This window comes from Arvicanthis niloticus, chromosome 6, assembly GCF_011762505.2.
Source record: "Arvicanthis niloticus isolate mArvNil1 chromosome 6, mArvNil1.pat.X, whole genome shotgun sequence".
NCBI classification, from domain to species: Eukaryota; Metazoa; Chordata; class Mammalia; order Rodentia; family Muridae; genus Arvicanthis; species Arvicanthis niloticus.
The window spans coordinates 83,977,383-83,998,136 of NC_047663.1; the positions used below are offsets into that span (position 1 = coordinate 83,977,383).

Below are 20,754 nucleotides of genomic sequence, written 5' to 3' on the forward strand. Positions count from 1 at the left end.
ATCCTGTTTTTCTTCTCCTAAGTGGGTGCCTTTTATTCTTTCTTCCTAATTGAGATCTGGCCATTGCTGGTTGCCATAGCAACAGCCAAAGCGCTCATCTTACAGTGGCTTGTTGCTGTCCATGACCAATGGGAAACCTCCTCGCCTGCCTCTGTTTGGAATGTGAAGCATAGGTTTGGGTGGCTGGAAGAGAGGCAGTGAGGCATGAGGGGGAAAGGGCTTTTTGCTCCCGATTGCTCCGAGTCTCCCTGCCTCGCTGGGGCTGTGGGTTCCCCAGTATGTTCTAAGCTATTTAATCAGCCATATCATTAACAAGCAGTATCTGTGTGTTACTGTTGAGCCAAGAGCCTCTTGTTCAACACCTCGGCAAAGCCCCAGGAAGAAGTAGTCTCCAGTGATCTTCCTTTTGGAGAGTGAGCGAGGCCCCAAAAGGCTAAGTTACCTGCCCAGTTCATCCAGTGAACTGACCAACATAGATTTCAACACATTGACTTTCCCCTCACATGTTCCTGTTGAAACTGCTGTTCAAGGTGACCAAAGGCTCTCACCTCCCCTGACCTCAGGGGTTAGGGGAACACATGGCCTGCCTTCTCTAAGATTATCAGCAACAATTCTACCTCCTGTGTTAGTGGGGTGTCACACTACTCCCTCCCAGCCACTAAGTTAAGGCCAGTGTCACACAGCTCAGGCCCTGCTGGGCAGACCCCACCATCAGTTCTTACAACAGCTCCCTTGTTCCTCTCTTGCTTGGTGTCACTAATTTGGCAAAGCTCCAGCCCTGCCAATGTAAACCGTTCCCCCACCTGTACAGTGGGACAGGAAATACACCTAAGCAATGCTGTGTGGCATCCTTTGAGAGAGACCACTCCTCACTGGTATCCCACAAACCCTGGACACCCCCCACTCTCACGCCCTGTCTCCTGGAAGCATGTGTTCTCCTGTTCACACACTCCAGTATTGATAGGCTGTTCAGTCAGTCCTGTAGGTTGAATCCATGAATGAGTAAATGCCCTCAAGATGCCGCTAGTTTGAGAAGTGCTATTCATACCCGCGAGCCTGTGCCAGCAGGCAGTGCATCCTGTTGTCATTAATAATAATCTGACAAAGGTGTCATGCGTCCAAACTGTCCTCATGATCCCTCCCCAGCTTGTACCTCAAATGTGGCCTGTCATGTTCTGAACTGCAGTATCCAGTATGTTCGTGTGTGCCCCCCAGGAAACTGTCATCCCCTTGGGAGTGAGGGAGGGGTGGAAATCATGTTCTAGATGTTTCTCCTGCTGCAGGGAATACTTGTTGAATGAATAAAGAAGTAATATACATATTCTTGTATATACTTAATTTATTCTGGTGCCTGGAGCATGCCAGCCATTTAATTCCTGAAATGGCAATACCCTACCACCCCCACCCCCCAAGCCCTGCATATAGCAGCCATTGGTGAGGAAGCTGGTGTCAAAATAGTAAAGTGTCAGAACCTGCTGACTTCCTCTCCCTGCTCCACACTGTTGTCCCAGAAACTGCTTTCATCAACCAGACTCAACAGTCTGCACACTGATCTCTACCTCCTGTTTTAGGTTGGATGCCCCTATCAGAAATACTTGACCAGAACTGGTTCAGATTTCAGGGGGGTTGTTTGGTTGTTTGGGGTGTCTTAGTTTTTTTCTCTTGTTTACTGGCTTAGGATATTTGCATATATAACGAGATATGGTACAGCTGGAATTCAAGTCTAATTGGGAAATGTATTTGTTTCAGATATACCTTGTATGCCTAGCCTGAAGGTAATTATAGAATATTTTAAGTAACTTTGTGCAAGTAAAGGTGTGGCATGGCCTTTTTTTTTTCTCATGTCATCTGTTAACGCTCAGACAGTCTTGGGGTTTGGAGCAGTTTAGATTCAGATTGGCATTAGAGATGCCAGTCCTGAAGAAGGAAAAGTCAGAAGACAGGCTCTCAGCTGGGCTTCTATATGTGAACCATAATCCTAGCACATCAGGAGGTGTGGTCAGGAGAATTTGTTCAGGGCCAGACACAACTGCATAGCAACTTCTAGTAGTATTACAGGGAAAGCCAAAGTGAAGTCTGTTTAGGAGTCATTTTGAACCATCAGTGGGATCGATGCCTACACGTGTGATTCCCAAGCCCCAGAGTAAATACATCCGTATTTTTGCTAGATATTGGCAAGTTCCTTTCATAAGGAATGTAAAAGCAACCTCTCTTGTATTCGCTTGTTCAGTGGTGTGCTCCTTGGGACTCTTAGCTGCTAGGAAGTGCAACTCCGTAGGGACCCTCATTGCCCTTAGTTCCCGACCCAGAACCTAACCCAGAGAAGTTAGCACCAGAGAAGTATCAACAAGCAAAATCAAATAATCCGGTTCTTGAAATGAGCCACGTGTGAGCCTGGTAGCACACATCCATAACCCCAGCACTGGAGAGGTAGACAAAGGGGCAGAAGCTAAACATCATCTTCAACTACACAGGCCAGCCATGGCTACGTGAAGATCTGTGTCCGAAGACACTAGATGTATGTATTCATAGTCACTGAATATGGTCGTATAATGGCTGTTAAATTAGCACTCAGGAGGCTGCCTTCAGGACAGGGTGGGTGATGTAGTGAATTCAAAGCCAGCCTGGGCTAGACTGCAAAGTTATCTTTAAAAGGGAAGGGACTGGGTTATATGAATGGGTGAGGTGACATGGCATCTAGTCCCAACTCCTTGAGTGGCTTAAGTTCACCAGCCTGGGCAACATCGTGAGACCCCACTTGGAAGCTCCACCTCTGTCTCATGGAGACCGCCATTATTGCAGTCATTAGCTGACACACTTATACTCTCTCTGTTTGCCGCAAACAGGGAGGTGCCCAGATCAGCCTGGCCGAGGTCTGCCGGTCAGGGGAGAGGTCAACACGCTGGTACAACCTCCTGAGCTACAAGTACTTGAAGAAGCAGTGCAGGGAGCCCCAGCCAGCAGAAGCTCCAGGGCCTGACCACGTGGTGAGTGTGCTAAGTAAGCTGATTGGCCTGGGGGAGGGGACAATCCCACCCCCAAACCTGCTGCATCTGAATCAACTGGAACCAGGCTTACACTGGCAGAGGAGTAAAAGTGTAACGGGAACAGGAGCAGGTGGGAAAGGAGGGCCATGCAGGAATGGTTATCTAAGCGGCCATGACCCAGATGCCTAATAGATTTTCATTTTCCTCTTCCATATTCTATTGTACTTTATATTGCTTCTCTGATTTAAAAAAAAAAAAAAAACTTGAAGTTTTACAAAGTGCTGTAGAGGGTTTCAGGGGATGGAGCTAACCTAACACATGTGAGAACCTTGATTTTAAAAAAATAAAAAGTGCAGAGGGAAGGAGAAAGCTGGGAGATAGAACGTAATACTTTCTTGAGAACATGAATTAGGAGAAGTTGTTCAGAACTTGGCTCTTTTGAGCTAGGTGACAGATGGGCAGAGAATGTCACCTCTCTAAGCCTCTGAGCCTTTTTCTTTTCCTTCCCCTGTCTAATAAGGAGTTTGATAAGGTTTTGGGGAAGCTTTGAAGAAATGGATACAGTGAGCGTTCGTTGTAAGTGGTAAATGACAACTTGAAAATGTTTCTGGTTATTTGAAAATGTTTTCCATGCTTTGATTTGAAAGTATGCACCTGTAATCCAGCAGAAGGAGAAGTAGGCAAAAGCAGAAGGATCACTGAAAGTTTGAGGCCAGCCTAGTCTAAAAGGAAGTTCTAGGACAATCAGAGAAAGAGACAAGCATCCGATAAGCTGCCTGTAGCTCATGGCTTCCCTCTGCAAAGCATGGCGGCCGTGTGATCCAGTAAGCCGCTCTGTATAAGCAAGCCACCTGATGTGGTCCTTGGTTAATTTTAGATCTTTCTTCCCTTCCCAAAAGAACTTGTCAAGAGTTTCGGGGTGGGGCTGGGGGTGGGGGTGGCACAGAGCTGAGGACGATGGCGATAAATCACGTGATGGGAAAGCCACAGCTTCTGGTTTTGCTTGGATGTCAGCTGCTGTCTACTGCATACCGTCTGCCAGGCTGCTGTTCTGTGTGTAATCATCACACTTTGTCTTTATAACCTTTCCTAGTGCTTATTGGAAGAAAATGAGGGTCAGAGAGATTCTGTCATTCTCTCAGGCCACAGTCTTCCTCAGTAATGACCCCACTCGGTTCCTTCTGGAAGCCCTCTATGTATGCAGCCTCTACCCCCACCCCACCCCACCCTGCACGCCTGCTGTTGTGTCTCTGTTACCAGACACACAATGCTTGCCTCTCCCTTGATCCATATGTCCTTGATGTTTCCTGTGACATGAAGCCTCTGACAGACAACTCTCTGATCTTCTCCAGTCACAACTATAATGCTGTCCCCTCACTGTTAAACTAACTCTGCCAGGTAGGTCCACACACAGAGAGCGATGCTCCACAGACTACCTGATGAGACCAGAACAATACTTGCCATGTTGAGTGACCAGAGGCCAGATACTTGGCCGCACCAGCCTTTGGGATTGTTCCCTGTGTTCTCTAGAAGGGTCACGTGGCTGGGATGCCTGGTGAGTAGGGTAGCCCCCAGGACCCCTGCTGACCTGGCTGGACTCTGTCTCTGCAGGATGCTGTGTCTGCCTTGCTAGAACAGACAGCTGTGGAGCTAGAGAAGAGGAAGGAGGAGAGAAACAGCTCCCAGACGCTGGAGGGCAGCTGGTAAGTGAGAGCACGACCTGGGGCTCGACACAGAGGTCTCTGACCACATAGTATCTGTGGCCAGGTTCCCCAGGGAGCATCAAAGACTGGTGCTTACAGTCACTTGGGGGCAAAAAGGCTAGCTTGGCACAGTGGCACCCTAAACCCTTGCCCAGTTTGTGTTCCATGAATCTCCTGTGCCGTGTTCCCTCCCTCTGTGCTGTTATTGTTAGTTTTGGGATGCTGACATTTATTTGGGCTTAAAACAAACAAAATGGTCACAAAGGCTCACATCTGTAATCCCAGCACCTGGGGGACTTACGCAGAAAGATTGCTGTAAGTTCAAGGCCAATCTAGATGACATGAAAAGAAAAAATTTTTTTTAAGCTCTACTATAGATTTTAAATTTAAATCATCTGCCATGAATTACACAGTAAGACTTGTACTTGGTTACTAGGAATAGACGGAAGAGATAAGAGAAAAGGGATGGGTTGAGAGTGAAGCTCACTGGCAGAGTCCTTGCCAAGCAGGCATAAGGTCGTCTGTTCGATTCCCAGCGCCAGAAGGAGAGAAAAGAGGAGGAGAAGGAAATTATTGAAGCTGTTTCTTTGTTACTTAAGAACGGGAGGAAAGAGTCCACTCTCCCAGCTCCATAGTGCTCCTGGGAACCCAGGCTTCCTCCTCCTCCTCCCTCCCCATGCCCCCACCCCACCCCCACCCGCCCCTGCCACTGCCACCGCTGGTTTGCTATCTTTGCTATGAGACCTCATCATCGAGGCTGCTTTACAAGGACAAGATGACTGTTGTACCTCCTGCCATGAGGCAGTCATCCACCAGGAAAGATTAAAGATGACCACCGTGCCTGTGTATCTCACAGCCCAGACGTTCTTCTGCAAGTCACGCAGGGCACCTTCCACGGGTTTCTCCTTGGCTAGCCTTTGCCGCGTGGTCCGCTCCACTGTGAGGGAGATTGAGAAATGAGCACTGTTGCTTAGATGTGAAAATCGAGTCTCTGCCACCGAAGCAAAGGAATGGACCTGAGGCAGAGGAGCTGGCTCCACCTCAGGGAAGAGCTGGAGAAAGTCAACAGCTTCAGAAGAAAACGCTCTCTCCCCCTGGCACCTCCCCATATTTAAAAGGAAAGGCAGGGCTGTGGGGCAACAATGAAGACCTACTACATACTGGGAGGCTTTCTCCTTGAGCCAAACAGAATGTCTAGACAAGAGCGACCCCACTGTGTGATACAGTGTTCCATACCCTGTGGCTCAGAGCTGCTGGATTCTTTCACGAGGACAGCAAGATGGCGCCACACACATCAGCAGTCGAGACCTCGGCTGGAGTTTCAGTGCTGACTTTGTAAAGGGTTTTTTATTTGTCTGTTGTCGTTTGAGACGGGTCTCACTTTGAAGTCCACTATACTTTTACTTTTAAAAACCTACATGTAGCAAGGCAGTGGTGGCACACGCCTTTAATCCCAGCACTTGGGAGGCAGAAGCAGGTGAATCTCTGCATTTGAGGCCAGCATGGTCTACAGAGTGAGTTCCAGGACAGCCAGGGCTACACAGAGAAACCCTGTCTGGGACACCATCTCCTTCCCACCCCCAAAATAATTAACAAGTCATTATTGTACACATGCAGGAGACAGTATCATATTTTGGTAACTAGCCAGGCAGTGGTGGCGCACGCCTTTAATCCCAGCACTTGGGAGGCAGAGGCAGGCGGATTTCTGAGTTCGAGGCCAGCCTGGTCTACAGAGTGAGTTCCAGGACAGCCAGGGCTACACAGAGAAACCCTGTCTCGAAAAACAAAAAACAAAACAAAACAAAAAAATTTTTGGTAACTGCAGTCTGTCATGGTCACGGGGAGAAAATGGCCAATGTCACGTCTTCATAGAGCAACCTTCGGACTTTTGTTCTATTTTTGAGATAGCACCAGACTATGGAGCCCTGGCTGGCCCGGCAGTCGCTATGCAGACCAGACTCCTCTCAGATTTCTGGATAAATCCTCTAACCCCGGCCTGCACTATGCCCAGGTTCTTTTAGCCATTCTTACACACCACACCACACACTGTTAACTGTAGCCAGACTGTGCAGAGCCCAGCAGGACTTATTTTCCTCTCTGAGTCACATGGTACTCACCATGCGACCCCTCTTCTCTTGGATCTACCATTCTCCCTTCTTCTCCGGGAGGTCAACTTTTTGATTCCGTACATAAAGGATAGGGGCAGTGTTTATCTTTTCTGCACCTGGCATCTTTCCCTTAGCCTAATATCCTTTAGGTCCTTACGTGTTGTCACAGGTCACGTGACAGCTGTCATGGCTGACTAGCATTCAGTGTACGCAGACCATGGTTGCTAGTGGACACTTGGCTTAGTTCATACCTTGGCTGCTGAGAACGGGGGGTGGGGGGGGGAAGTGAGCAGACTTTCTATTGCAGCCAACAACCTAGAAGACACGCTTAATCGCTCTTTTGTGTGTTATCATTGGTATAGTCCCAAGTTCCGTAATTGGTCTTGGAAGGAGCCCCCCCCCCCACCCACATACAATCTTTAACTCCAGGGGTTACCATATGTTTCCGGGACAGGACCAGATGGTAAATACCATCTGCTGTGGCCACACAGCTTCCTCTGTGTCTGTCAGGTTGTCTCTACCATGTGAACGTAGCCATGGGCCATGAGTAACCTGCCGCAGAGTCTGTGTTCTGTCAACAGTCCCATCTACGGATGCTAGAGCCGACATTTCTTAACATGTGTTTAATGCCACAATGACCATTGCCCTTTTTATTAAGGTTTTTTTTTTTAAAAAAAATGGACTGGGGTAAATAAAGAAAATACCTAATTAAAAAATAAAACCTTAAATTTCTAAAAGAAAAAGAAAAAAAAGAAAAAGAAAATAACTGGGGACTGTAGGTAGGTCCTGGGTTTGATTCCCCAACACTCCACAAACTTGGTGTGATACCACATGGCCTGTAATTCCAGTGCATGCACTCTAGAGGTGGAGGCAGGGGAATCAAGGTTTTCCTTGGCCACATAATGAGTTTAAGGCTAGCCTGGGATACTCTGAGACCCTGTCACCACATAAAAATAAAAATAATTATAAAAGCAGTTCACAGCTTCAACTGTCCAGAAAAGAAAGCAGCAGGCTGGATGGGGCCCATTGGTGGTAGTTGCTGGCATGCACACTCTTTTGCCATTTCCCCCTGTGATGAAGAGCATACCAGGCCACTGGAATCTTGTATTCCTTTGTTTCTGGGTTGGTCACAGTGTCCATCTCACTCTCTGTCCCTGGCAACCCTTATGCTGACAGTCACCCAAGCTAAGGTCTGATGCCAGAATCAGCCCAGGTCCCCTCTCCCCACACCCTGGCACAAGATCAGTGGTTTCTCCTGAATTCCAAGCTAATGCTGAGACTTTTCAAGCTGTCTCCTAGCAACCACCTTCTGTTCTTGCTCCCCTCGTGGCCCCCTCTCTCCCCACCCCCTGCCATTCACACTTCCCAGATGCCAACTTACAAAGAGGGCCAGGCCTCCCAGAGCTGCTGTGGTAGGGTGAGTCCATCTGCAGCTCCCTTCCTGAGGCCTGGAGGTGGCTTTTGATCCTAGAGCAATCACCAGCTTCGGCGCACCTGCTCCACCCTGGAGTCCAGTGGAAGTCTCTAAGGCACTAAGGCACTTGCAGTATTAAGGCACAATGCATCTCTCTGTGCTACCCTCCCCCATCTCTTTTTAACTGTTTAGGTGCCTTCGTTGCAAGCATCCAGAGGAGCATTTCTCTCCCTTGGTCTGTTCTGGGGCAACGCTGGCCTCCAGCTCTCTGAGATCAGGTGTACATCACCACACTCGAGTGGAAAACTGTATTTTTTTGAAACAACTCTCATAGTGTTAGAACACCTAGAAGAGGCAGCCAGCAGGTTGGCTCGGTATGGAAAGGCGCTTGCCCCCAAGCCTGATGACCTGAGTTCAATCCCCAGAATCCACACAGTAGATAGAGCGAGAGGACCAACTCTGGGAAGTTACCCTCCGACTCCGACGTGTGTTCTGTAGCATCCCCAGACCCGCACTCATGTACATACATGGTAATTGACCAGAAAGAAAACACAGGAGAAGATCGTCTCAAACCTTGGGGGAGTGAAAACCCAGATGTGTGTCTGTCTGAAGCAGTGTTCACAGGTGGCCTTGCTGTGTCCCTGAGCCCAAGCATGGCACCTCTCAACATACATGTCACATTCTCTGGTAGGCTTGTTGGACTGGAAACACTCCCAGCAGCAGAGACGAAGAATACCCTGAACAGGTACTCTCCAGCGTTAAATTGAACTAGTGTACTGACCTAGAATGTGTACATTTGGGGCTGAGGATACAGCTCAGTAGCAGAGTGTTTGAGTGGTACAGACGTCTGAGGTTCAGCTTCCAGCACCACCAAAATACAAACCGAATGGAGCCCATGTCCGTGACTTGACTGATGATGCCACTAACTTGCCTACGAAGAGAGCATCGTTTGTTCACGTTCTCACTCTGCTCAGAGACACGCGATAACGTCGGCTTGGCGGTTTTTCCGGTTCATCGCTTGGTTTGCCACTGCAGTGGGTAAAAGATGCCATGTGTATTGTTTCTCTGCACTGTAAAGATGGAGTGCCGTCTTTTTTATCCCCTGCCCTGGAACATTTCGATCGGATTTACAGTAAAGTAGCAGAGGCTAGCCTAGCGGTCAAGGGTTCAGCGGGGCTGAGCTGTTCCCTGTTAGCAGCCTGTGACACTGGATGAGGCTGTCAGCCCGTGCACTGTGAGGTGATCACACTCCCCCCTCAGCACTGATGACTTTCTGAAGCAGCCAAGAAGGGCTAGTGAGTGAGTGACTCCTGCAGATTGCTCTCTGTGTTCGCTACCTGTGGATCTGTGTGTCTAAGGCTAGCAAGGCTATTAGGGGCTATAGAGGAGAGAGAGGAGAACAACCCCCGCCCCATCGCAACTTCCTTAGTGGGGAGGAGTCTCCATCAGACAGAGCTTGACTGTCCCCACTGGGGACGCCTCGCCTCGGGAGATGCTGTGTTCCCCCACAGTGCGCCTCACAGCAGACTGTATGTCACATTCTGCTTTGGCTGGGATTCTAGCGGCTCAGCATGGGTACTCTGCTTGCACAGGCCAGGGCCTGGCAGGCATGTACATCTTTGAGAAGTCAAGATGGGGTGAGATGTAAATTACCACCCAACATGTGCACCCTATTAGTCTCACAGTTCCTTCCAGCCCTGGAGACCAGGGGACAGGTGACAGGCCATGTCACCAGAGTAGGGGCTGTTCGGCAAATGGTACCGAACACTTAGCTATACGAATGGGAAAACTAATTTTTATTCTTATTTCACCTCAACCAAAAGTTACTCTGGTTTGAGCCACAGCTTTTGTGTTAGCATCAGAACAGAAACTCTGGAATGTCTAACAGAAAGGATGGGAGACTCTGCTGGCTGCGATGTAGCTCGTGGTAGAATGTTTGTCTATGCCTGCATAGGGTCCCGAATTCAATCCCAGGATAGCCATAAAGAAGTAAGTAATGAAGCCAGGCAGTGGTGGAGACACCAGGTGCTCCTGAGCACGGAAAACACCAAGTGAAAGACAGCAGGAAGGAGCCATCTTCTGCAAGCCAAAGAAAGGGACCTTGGAAGAAGCCATACGTTCAGTATAACCATGATCTTGGACATCAGCCTCTGGAACTGTGGGAAATACAGTTTCAGGGTGTTTTACTTTGGCCACCTTAACCAATAATGCAATATCTAACAGAAATGACAACCAGGCTCCATACCAAAGACTTGTCCACAGGTGTTCATGGAACTTCAGTGTGTGAGAGACGGCCGCAGTTTGGTGTTCAGAGATTGATGCAGCACTAAACACACCACATCCGGTGGAATATTACTCAGTAATAAAAAGGAAATGAGTAACCTGTGGTTGTAGGGCCTGGAGGGACTTCAAAATACGCTACCAGAAACCAAGGCTGCTAGAGCATGAGTTGTCTGCCTCTTCCTCAAGAAACATCTAATTCAATCTATAATACCAGAAAGCCCACTGGGGCCCACCAGGGAATCGAAGGGAGGCTAGGTGGCTAGGGTCAATAGAAGGGTACTTTTCTCATATGGAATGCTCTGTATCTTAGCGCCCCCTTCTGGCTTCCATGGGCACTTGCACTCAAATGCAAGCATACAAACAAGAATACACATACATGCACATACACAAATTAATAAAAAAAAAAAAAAATTGCTCATTCTGTTTGGGTCCCAGAGGTAGAACCTGGGACATCAGACATGCTAGGAAAATGCTTTGATACTGAGCTCCCGGTTCTTTTGTAAATACCCTTACGATCATAAGTCTTAGAGACCCTGCCTGGATGCACTTCCGGGCAGGAGAGTAGAGGCGGAATGGTGTCTGAGGGGAATAACCATAGCATTATGTCACCACAGGACATACGAGGAAGAGGCCAGTGAGAATGAAGCAGTAGCTGAGGAGGAAGAGAGAGAGGAAGAGGAGGGAGAGGAAGATGTCTTCACTGAAAAGGTCTCCCCCGAGGCAGAGGAGTGCCCAGCATTAAAGGTAAAATAAGACAGCCTGAGAAGATGATCTTTCATCTCTGTCCGGCCCATCAGAAAAGGCTCTCACCATCAAGGGACAGCTCTCCAAGTGGGCATTGTGCTCAGAAGTGGCTGTCCTTGTGTTTTGATTTGTATTTGGAGACTACAGTGCACCAGCAGGGGCTGATGCTTCTCAACCTTTTCTTCTGTCCTCCATGGCTTCCCTGTTTCTCTAAATCAGATCTCAAGCCTTGCAGTCTTAGTTCAGAGCCAGACTGCCCCTGCCTAGTTAGGTAGTCTTGGGTAGCCAACTTCATTCCCACCCAGCTTCCATTTCATCATCTATAATATGCACATGGTAACACCAGCCTTGCTCGTAGGCCTGGAGCTGAGATCTGTATTGTCAGTGCCCTCAGGATGCCTGCAGCTAACATACATACATAATGCTCTTGAACAGAGCCCTGGGGTAGAGCTTTCAGTGCCATGGAGTCCTAGAACAAAACTAGTACTTTTTCTGACTCCGCTGGACTGAGTTCTCCCACCAGAGGGCGCTCTAATCCCACTTAAGCATGTGATGTTCCTGCTAAGTTTCTGGGCTTTCTTTGTGTGTCATTGCCAGCGGCTGCTGTATGCAGGCAGAAGAGAACATGATGGTCTGTACGTTTGTTGTTTGTTTGTTTGTTTGTTTGTTTGTTTGTTTGTTTGTTTGTTTGTTTTGATGGGGTCTCAAGGCCCAGGCTGGCCTTGAACTCAATTTCCTGAGTACTGGGATTGTAAGCTTCTACTACCATGCTTTATCATGGACCTGTTGTCAAAAGGAGGTTTGCTAGTTGCCGCCTTAATTCCAGAAAAATATCAGAGTACTGGCTAGGACCGTTATTCTGGGAGCTAGGAGGTCTTGGATGTAGCTGGTGCTTAAGTACACACACTAGAACCTGAGTACCACCATGGTTTACAGGAGCTGCTGGTGCCACCCCCACCCAGCAGTAGAATAGTGGGAGTGGGCATGCTGGCAATTGTCTTTTTGCTCAGTGCAGCTGCTGAGGCCAGCATCGTGAGAGCCCAAGAAGTCCATCCAGGCCTGTGGCCAAAAGCGGAAATAATAGAAGTGGGTGTTGCCAAGTAGACCAAGAGAGGGCCCTGAGACTCGGGGGACATTGGTGTAAAAACTGACTTCTTCCGCAGGTGGACAGAGAGACCAATACTGACAGCGTGGCCCCATGCCCCACCGTGGTGCGCCCCAAGGACCGGCGGGTGGGTGCTCCTTCACCAGGGCCATTTCTTCGAGGGAATACCATCATCCGCTCCAAGACCTTCTCGCCTGGACCCCAGAGCCAGTATGTGTGTCGGGTAAGCAAGCGACGGTGCCTTCCCCACCCCTCAGAGGAGCCAGGGGTCTACTCCAACTCTGGATACAAGTGGGGTTACTCTCACACTGCGTCTTATTCTCGCAGTGTGTCTTGGGCATCTCTGGTAGGTTAACTCCATGGGCATTGGCTTCCTTCATGTGGAATACATACGCCCATCCCTTGGGACTTTTTACTCAATCAATTGATAGAATAAAACCAGCTGGCAGGTGGACCTGAGTGGCATCGTGGGTTAGAGCACTTGCCGAGGAAGCATGAGAGTCTGAGTTCGAATCCCCTAGCGCCCGTGTAAAAGCCAGACATGGCCACATGTGCCTTTAACTTCAGCACTGGGCACAGAAACAGGTGGACCCCAGGACCTCACTGCCAACCAACCTAGCCAAGGTCACAGGCTTTGGGGTGAATCAAAAGAACTTGTTTCACAAGGAATAAAGCACAGAGTGATAAAGGACCACACCCAGGCTCCATATGTGTACACACACACACATACACTACACAGGCAGAGAATAAACTTTTAAAAGAACAAAGAATATGACATTGCAGCCAAGAGATTTAAAATGTTAAAGGCACAAACAAAGCCGCGAAACCTGAGAGTAGCCCAGCACAGCTGTGACCTCAGCTGATCTCAGTGCATGCCTAAGGCTAAACAAAGGACCTGGAGTTTGAGAGTTCAAGGTCAGCCGGGGTTTGGCGAGTCTCTTGTGGTAAATGTTATTTGGGGGTTTCCATCTCACCTTAGATGGCTTAGTTCTCAAATAAAAGACACAAACCTTTATAATAAGCCTTAAAAGTACTTGAGCTGGGCACATGCCAACCCTCTATGCTATTTTGTCTACTTTCCTATCCATAACCCCAAGATGTCACTTGCCATATTCTGCCTGGGCCTCTCTTACTCCAACAGGCCGGCCCTCGTGGCCATGTGCTAAGGATCCACCTACTCTAGGGCATCTTCTTCCCTGTGACCCTCCTCCTCCATCTCTGCCTATGACCCCAAGCCCAGGAACCTTCAGCCCCGCCTACCTCTCTTCTGCCCAGCTATAGGCTGCAGGCATCTTTATTAACCAATCATGGATAACTTGGGGGCAAGGTTTACACAACAAAAGCTGGTATACGTGAGGATGTGCTCATCTTGGAGCAACCAGACCTTGAGATACAGCATTTACCATTTGAATGCGTTAAACCCACTAAAATCCACTAAACCAGACCAACCCACTAAACCCACTGTCTGGCTTCCCAGAATGCTCATTAACCAACTGCTTCCTCTTCTTGACTGTTCTCGTACATGCATTTTAAAAGCCCTGTGTGTGTGTGAACACCACAGCAAGGTGCTGCTGGCTGCTTTAGTTTTGAGTTGCATTGCAACGTAACTGTTTTGTGGCGGTGTACACCAGGAAGAACAACCGAAACCAAGTGCCTGGCTGAGTGTCACGGCCCACACCTGTAAGAGCTCCAGGTCAGGCCAGGTCGGGGAGCCACGAGCCTGCAGTACCAGCAACCGGGAGGAAGTGATAGAAGGTTCAGGAATTCTAAGTCATCTTTGGCTACCTAGCAATTTCCAGGCTAGCCTAGGCTACAAAAAAAATCCCACCTGTAAAAGAAATTAAGTGTTCTATGAGGGTGAAGGGGGTGTGTTAGTTAAAGAGTGAGAAAGACAACTGTGATGGTACAAACTGCAACCCTGGGACTTAGAAAGGCTGAGGCAGGAGGATTCTCAGTTTAAGACTAGTCTGCCATATATAGCAGACTCTATGTAGAAACCAAGAACTGGCTTGGCGATGTTGTCCACCTGCCTATAAATCTGAGCAATTTGGAGAGCTCATGAGGCAGGAATATCAGGAATTCAAGACCAGAGTGGGCTACAACCTTCCCACCCCTTGCAGCCCCACACCCCACATACCCAAGTGAGAATTTACTAGCTTAGAGATTTAGCTTAATGGCAGGCTGCTCGCCTAGTAGCTTGGCATGCACAGTGCCCTGTGTCCAATGCTCTGTACTGGGGGTTTACAAAAGGAAAGGCTTGGTAACCGGGCCTGTTCATCAATGGCAGTATACTTCCTGTGAGCTTCCTTCCTTATTGTTCATGGGCTGCCCTCTCTTCCCAATGGCCACTCTCAGAGCTCGAGATCCTTCCCTGCTGTGTGTATGGCCTGTGGGCATCCTGCCATCTTCAGATAGTTCAACAGACCCCCATAGACCTGGCCAAGAGCCTGGCCGCAGGCTGTAGAGGCCGGTGGTTGCTCGTTGGGTTTTGAGATGCTGAGAATGCTGGCCTGGAGCTCCGCCTCAGCCCCATTCCTTTCTTCAGTTGATCTTATGGTTAACATTCCAACTTAAAGAAATTTAAAGATAGTATCGTTTGACATTACCTTCCAGTTCATGGAGGGAGGGGTGGAAAGAGTAGAAGAAGGGATTCTTTGAGGACCTCCCCGCCCTCCCCCCCCCCCCCCACCCCCCAGGCCACATCTTCTCTCAGGGCAGCAGTTGGCCCAGAACTCTGCATTTCATCCCCTACCTCCATATCTTCACCACCACCACCACTCTCTCTCTCCCAACTGCCACCCTGTGAGGTCCTGAACCCTTTCTGGGCCAGCCTTCATTCCTTCCTGCATGGAGCGACTGGGTACCTACCAAGTCTAAGGGGCCAATCATTCAGGTTGCCCGGGCTCTAGAACCAGCTGCTGCTCCCAGCCTGCCTGGATCATAGCATACAGAAGACATGCGCATGCCTTATCTGCGTCCTGGGCTAAAGTGTTGCTTGCTACCTTCCCTGCCCAGAACCTTACAGATCCACTGAATAATAAGAATCAGTAGAAACAGCCTTTCTCTCTCGTTTTGGAGAGGAGAGGGGAATTTTCCAAGGTCTCAGGAGCCTACCTCCAAGGCCTGAAGTCATGAGACCGCGTGGGAAGCTTCCTCGATCCATCACCTCAAACTGCGCAAATTAAAGTCACTGGATGCCCCTCAGAAAGAACTTCCCTGAAGTCCTTCCCAGTGAAAACAGAGGCCTCCTCTTCTGGGTTAAGTCTCAAGTTAATCATTCAAGCCAATCTGCATCTGTGGGAGCTATGCAGGCCCAGCACATATGGGCTGCAAAGCTTGAAGGAAATGCACGATTTCCTGAAGTCACGGAACACTGATGTTGGAGACCCTGCGTTCTCCTGAAGGATGCTACAGTTAAGTCAGCTCACAACCACGGAGAGAAGGATCAGTCAGTGCTTCAGACAGGGGTGGGGGGGCAGGGCAGCTGAAGGAGTTAGAGAAGCCTTTGGGGCAGCAGCTAAGACCTCAGCTTTTGCAGATCAACTACCTCGTGAGCATGAAAAATCAAATAAATGAATGCCGCTCTTCAGAAGTCACACCGAGGGAAATCAGGGGTTGGCTACACCAGGGGAAATTAATGCTTGTTTATCATCGGAATTAGAATGTAGCTGAGATTTTGTTGTGACTGAGAAAATAGAAGCACATCAGTGAAGTGTTACTCATTTGTACAGCTCGCCCATCGGTTACATAGCAGCCAGCTCTCCTTCTTCAGTGAATTCCTATGTGTCTGTGCGAGCATATGCCAGAGTGCAGGTGTCTGTGGAGACTGGAAGAGGCTGCTGGATCTCCCGGACCTGGAGTAGGAGGTGTGAACTGTGACCGTGAGCTGCCTGACATGGGTGCTGGGAACCGAACTCGGGTCCTCTGCATGAACAGCGGGCACTATTAACCACTGACCCATCTGTCCAACCCCAATAGCCATCTGTTATCGGTACCATGGTGTCACAGTGCTTATGTTCATGATGACCCAAAAGAGAAGAGCAGTGCTGCCTGTTCTGCTAATGCCTCCTGCCACCGCGGGCCACCCAAACTCTGACTGTGCTGCTGTCTTCTCCACTTGCCGTGGGAGCTTCCCCCTGAGATGAGGGCGGGTGTGGTGCATTCGTGCAACACAAGCAACTAGCCTGCCCCAGTGTGAAACCACACACACACACATACACACACAGAGGCAAACTGAGCTGAATTGAGATTCAAAGCCTAGGGCAACTGCATGCAATTGACAGACTAGTGCTGGCCTGACTCTTTAACTATTAGGGTCTTGGAAACAAGACCCGAGGCCCTCAGCTTCTCTACCAAGAGACCAGCCTTGTTTCTGACTGCGAATCACAAATGCAGTTTTTCTGTCCGAGGCTGGAATTGCATCTTCAAGCCAATCCCCCTACGATCCCCCAAAAGAGGTTTCAATTTTTCAATTGTTTTTATTTTTTCAATTTTCTTTATTTTCATTTTTTGATGTATGAGTGAGTGGATACGTGTGTACATGTTGTATGGTTGGGATGTAACGTGCTTTACGGGTGTGTGTTTGTGTATGGTTCAGTGTGTACATACCGGTACATGTGTGTGCATAGCATATATGCATGCTTCTGTGCACACACACGAAGGCCAGAAGAGGACACCCCGTGTCCTGTTCTATCACTCTTGCCTTATTTCCTTGAGACAAGGCCTCCAACTGAACCCAGAGTTAAGCTGGCAGTGATCCTCCTGTCTCCACCCCAAGAGTGCTGGGCTTACAGGTACACATGTGGCCACGCCTGGCTTTTGACAGGAGTGTTGAGCAAGAAATTCTATTACCCATTACACCATCTCCACAGCCCCAAAATGTTTTCTTATTATTAATCTTACAAACTACACTATGAAGCCCATTGCATCTGTACCCATTTTATGGATGGAAAAACTGAGGCTCCGTGAGCCCACCTACTTGACTTCGGGGGCACAGAGCTACTGGGGTGCAAAGCTAATGGCTAACTCTGGGGCTTGCCACTTGCTGCCATTTAGCCTCACCTCCTCTAAGGCTTCCTGCGACCTGATCATCGCTCCTTCCACTAGCTTCATGTCACTTGCTTAGTCGCCCCACCTTGGATTTCTACGTCCAGGACAGGGACGGTGAATTCTGTTTTCTGCAGCGGTCCACAGCACCTGTGTGTTTTCAACAGCACTTTGTCGTTTGTTGTTGGTTGACTTTGACCAAGTGCACACAGTCCTCTAACTTTCTCTCCTGTGACCTTATTTTTATTTATTAAAGATTATTATTTTAAACACAAAGGAATTAAACCCAGGGCCTTGTGCATGGTGAGCAAATCCATCAACACCAAGGTATAGCCATGGTCTAGTTTACCTTTTCTTTTGAGACAGGCTTTCATTCTGTAGCCCACGCCAGCCTTGACTTTGTAATCCTTCTGCCTCAGCCTTCCGACAAGCTGGAGCTACTGGCCTGCAGCCACCGAGTCGAGCTCCCTGTGATGTGAAGTTACTGTGATTCTCTGCCTCTTTTTCCCCCCAACTTTGTTAGATAGAAGTGATGAAAAGACAATGATTCTCTATCATGTTTGAGATTAAATATTAGAATGTCTGGAAATGAGAGGAAGTGACGTTAAAAACTCACACGATAGTATAGTTGTGCAATTCCAGCATTAAGGAGGTGGAGCCGGGAGAGTCGAGGCCAGCTTCGCCTCCACAGACAGTCCAAGGCCAACCTGGATTCCATGAGACCTCGTCTCCAGAAACTAAAACTAAAAGTGAAGTTCAAGAATGAATGTAGTCTTCCCTGCTGTCTAATAATTTTGATCTTTAATATATAAACACCCAGGGCTTAAGGATCAACTGCCCTGGGGCTGGAGAGATGGCTCGGCAGTTAAGAGCACTGACTGCTCTTCCAGAGGTCCTGAGTTTAATTCCCAGCACCTACATGGTGGCTCACAACCATCTGTACTGGGTAAACCTCTTCTGGTGTGTCCGAAGACAGCTACAGTGTACTCGTATACCTAAAATAAATAAACAAACACCTCTAATTGAAGTGTGAGGCCGTCTTTGGGTCCCTCATGTAACAAGTAGATGTCTCTGCGTGAATTCCACAGTGCTGTGCACAGCTCGGTGGTAGCACACTGGGCCACGGAGTCTCCATTTGATGGTGTCTGCTTATAAACTGCGAAACCATCTTTGTCTCTCTGGAAGCTTTGTCTGAACTGAAGCTATAACTAAGCCACCAAGCGTGAAGCTAGGGGCTCCACCCACGTGCTCGCTGTTTGCACTACGATCACCCTGTCTGCTTCAGACTCTGCCTGGCACGGGACTGTTAGTGTCATTATCTTTAATATAATGATGAATAGCCACGAAAATAATGACACCAATAGCTTCTCGGGAGAGACCCCACAGCTGTGAACTGGCAGCTGCAGCAGCACAGCGCAAGTCAACCCTGCTCCTTTAGGGGATAAGACTCAACCAAGAAATGGCCCCGCCCTCACCTGCTGGAGAAAGGCTGTCATAGATGAGAATGGGGGCCTCTGGGGAAACATGAAACATGGCCAATGCAGGGATTTGAGTGGGAAGATGGCTGAGCTCAATTTTAGCAGAGTCTGTACATACTTTCTCCATATGGGTGTGTCTCCTTGGCCTTGGGGCACCCTCCTTCCCACCATGCATCTCTTCACTTACAGCACTGAAGACCTGACGTGCTTGGCTCATGCTGTACCACTGAGCTCTGTCTCAAATATCTGCCTCCAAAGTGGTTCCTTTTGAGTCACTAAAGGTGGGCTCTCTAGATGACAGGGACAAGTGGGGTGTAAGCCACTCTTTGCATGCCAGGACAAAGGGACACTATGTCCTACAGTACGGCCTCATCACACCTGGCTGAGCAGCTCTCCAACGGCTTTGGGTGGCTTCGATGACTCCTGAGTGTCTATGCCCTGTACGTGACTGTCCTTGCACAGTGTCGTGAGGATACCCCAAGGTGCCTCATCTAATTTAGGGTCGTGTGGAGACAGACAATGGCACACACCACACCTAATGCATGTCTAGCCAATGGTCACCTTAAAGGGATGGCAAGTTCAGAGCAAGGCCTGGAACAGGAAGTTCAGTGTCTGGGTCATATTTGGGGAGGTAATCTCTTCCTGTTCTCACTGAACCTTTTTTGGGGGGGTGTCAAGGGGAGGTTCCAGAACACACTCTTCCCATGGCTGACTTCCTCCAGTTTCTCTCTTGCAGCTGAACCGAAGTGACAGTGATAGTTCTACACTATCCAGGAAGCCACCTTTTGTTCGAAACTCCCTGGAACGGCGCAGCGTCAGGATGAAGCGGGTAAGAGTCACCTTAAAGCTCTTTGTGTGCCTGCTGCTCTTCAGGAAGGCCTATGGCTAGCCAGAGGCTGCCATGTCAGGGAAAAAGGCGAGTGGGTAAGACAGGGCAGGTGGGCTGGCTCTGCAGAGAAAGGGGCTTGCTGTGTGACCTTGATGATCTGAGTTCAATCCTGGGAACCCACGGAAAAGTCTTAAGTTGAGAACCAACTTCACACAATTGTCTTCTCACCTCTACACATGCACCATGCGTGCACATACAGTCATTCTTGGGCATGCATACACACACATAATGATAGACCAGACAGACAGACAGATGGACGCACAGACAGACATTCACTTTGGAGGAATAGTCTAGAACTTCCACATTTCTGTCCCTACATTTATGCTTGTCAGGGGCTGGGGAAATGACTCAGTGGGTAAGGGTACTTGTTTTACAAGCATGAAGACTCAAGTTTGAAACCTCCCATAAAAAGCTAGGCATGGCTGTGTCTGTCTGTAACCCAAGCATTAGGGGTGAGATCGAGACACAGGTGGATCCTGAGAGCTCATTAGCCAGCCCTAACCAAAATGGCAAGTCCTGGTCCAGTGAGAGACCCTGTCTCAAGGCAGTAAGATGGAGAGATGGGGGCGGGGGGGGCGGGGCAGAGACACCCAATAAGCTGCTCTGGCCCTTTTCTAAATGCTACGGCTATTTTAGCATGCAGGCCTTTGTAAAATCCAGCTGTAGCCCTAGAGATCACTGAGAGGGTACTTGCCTAGTGTGTGCAAAAGCTAATACCACAAAATAAAACAAACTAAAGCAATAATACAATCTAACGAGCCCACAGCGTGTGAGACTGTCTTCAGGGATGGATTGGTCCAAAAATGGAAGGAATTCTAGCAGGTCTCTTGCCACTTCTCACAACACGGCCCCTGCCACATAGCTGAACCTTTTGTCTTTCCTTTTGAGATAGGTGTTTGTCTGTGTGGCCCTGGCTGTCTTGGAATTTTCTCTATAGATGAGGCTGGCCTCAAATTTATAGAGATCCCCTGCCTGTGCCTCCTGAGTGCCAGGATTA

At 48.9% G+C, this 20,754-nt stretch overlaps 1 protein-coding gene across 1 annotated transcript in view; it reads left to right on the forward strand.

The window, feature by feature from the left end:
* Nucleotides 1–20,754, forward strand: part of Wwc1 (WW and C2 domain containing 1) — a 142,089-nt gene that overhangs the window by 117,157 nt on the left and 4,178 nt on the right. The window contains exons 16-20 of the mRNA XM_034506982.2: nucleotides 2,847–2,987; nucleotides 4,599–4,690; nucleotides 11,110–11,239; nucleotides 12,403–12,567; nucleotides 19,605–19,697. Of these exons, the coding sequence (XP_034362873.1) occupies nucleotides 2,847–2,987; nucleotides 4,599–4,690; nucleotides 11,110–11,239; nucleotides 12,403–12,567; nucleotides 19,605–19,697 (621 nt within the window). The remainder of the gene's footprint in view (nucleotides 1–2,846; nucleotides 2,988–4,598; nucleotides 4,691–11,109; nucleotides 11,240–12,402; nucleotides 12,568–19,604; nucleotides 19,698–20,754) is intronic.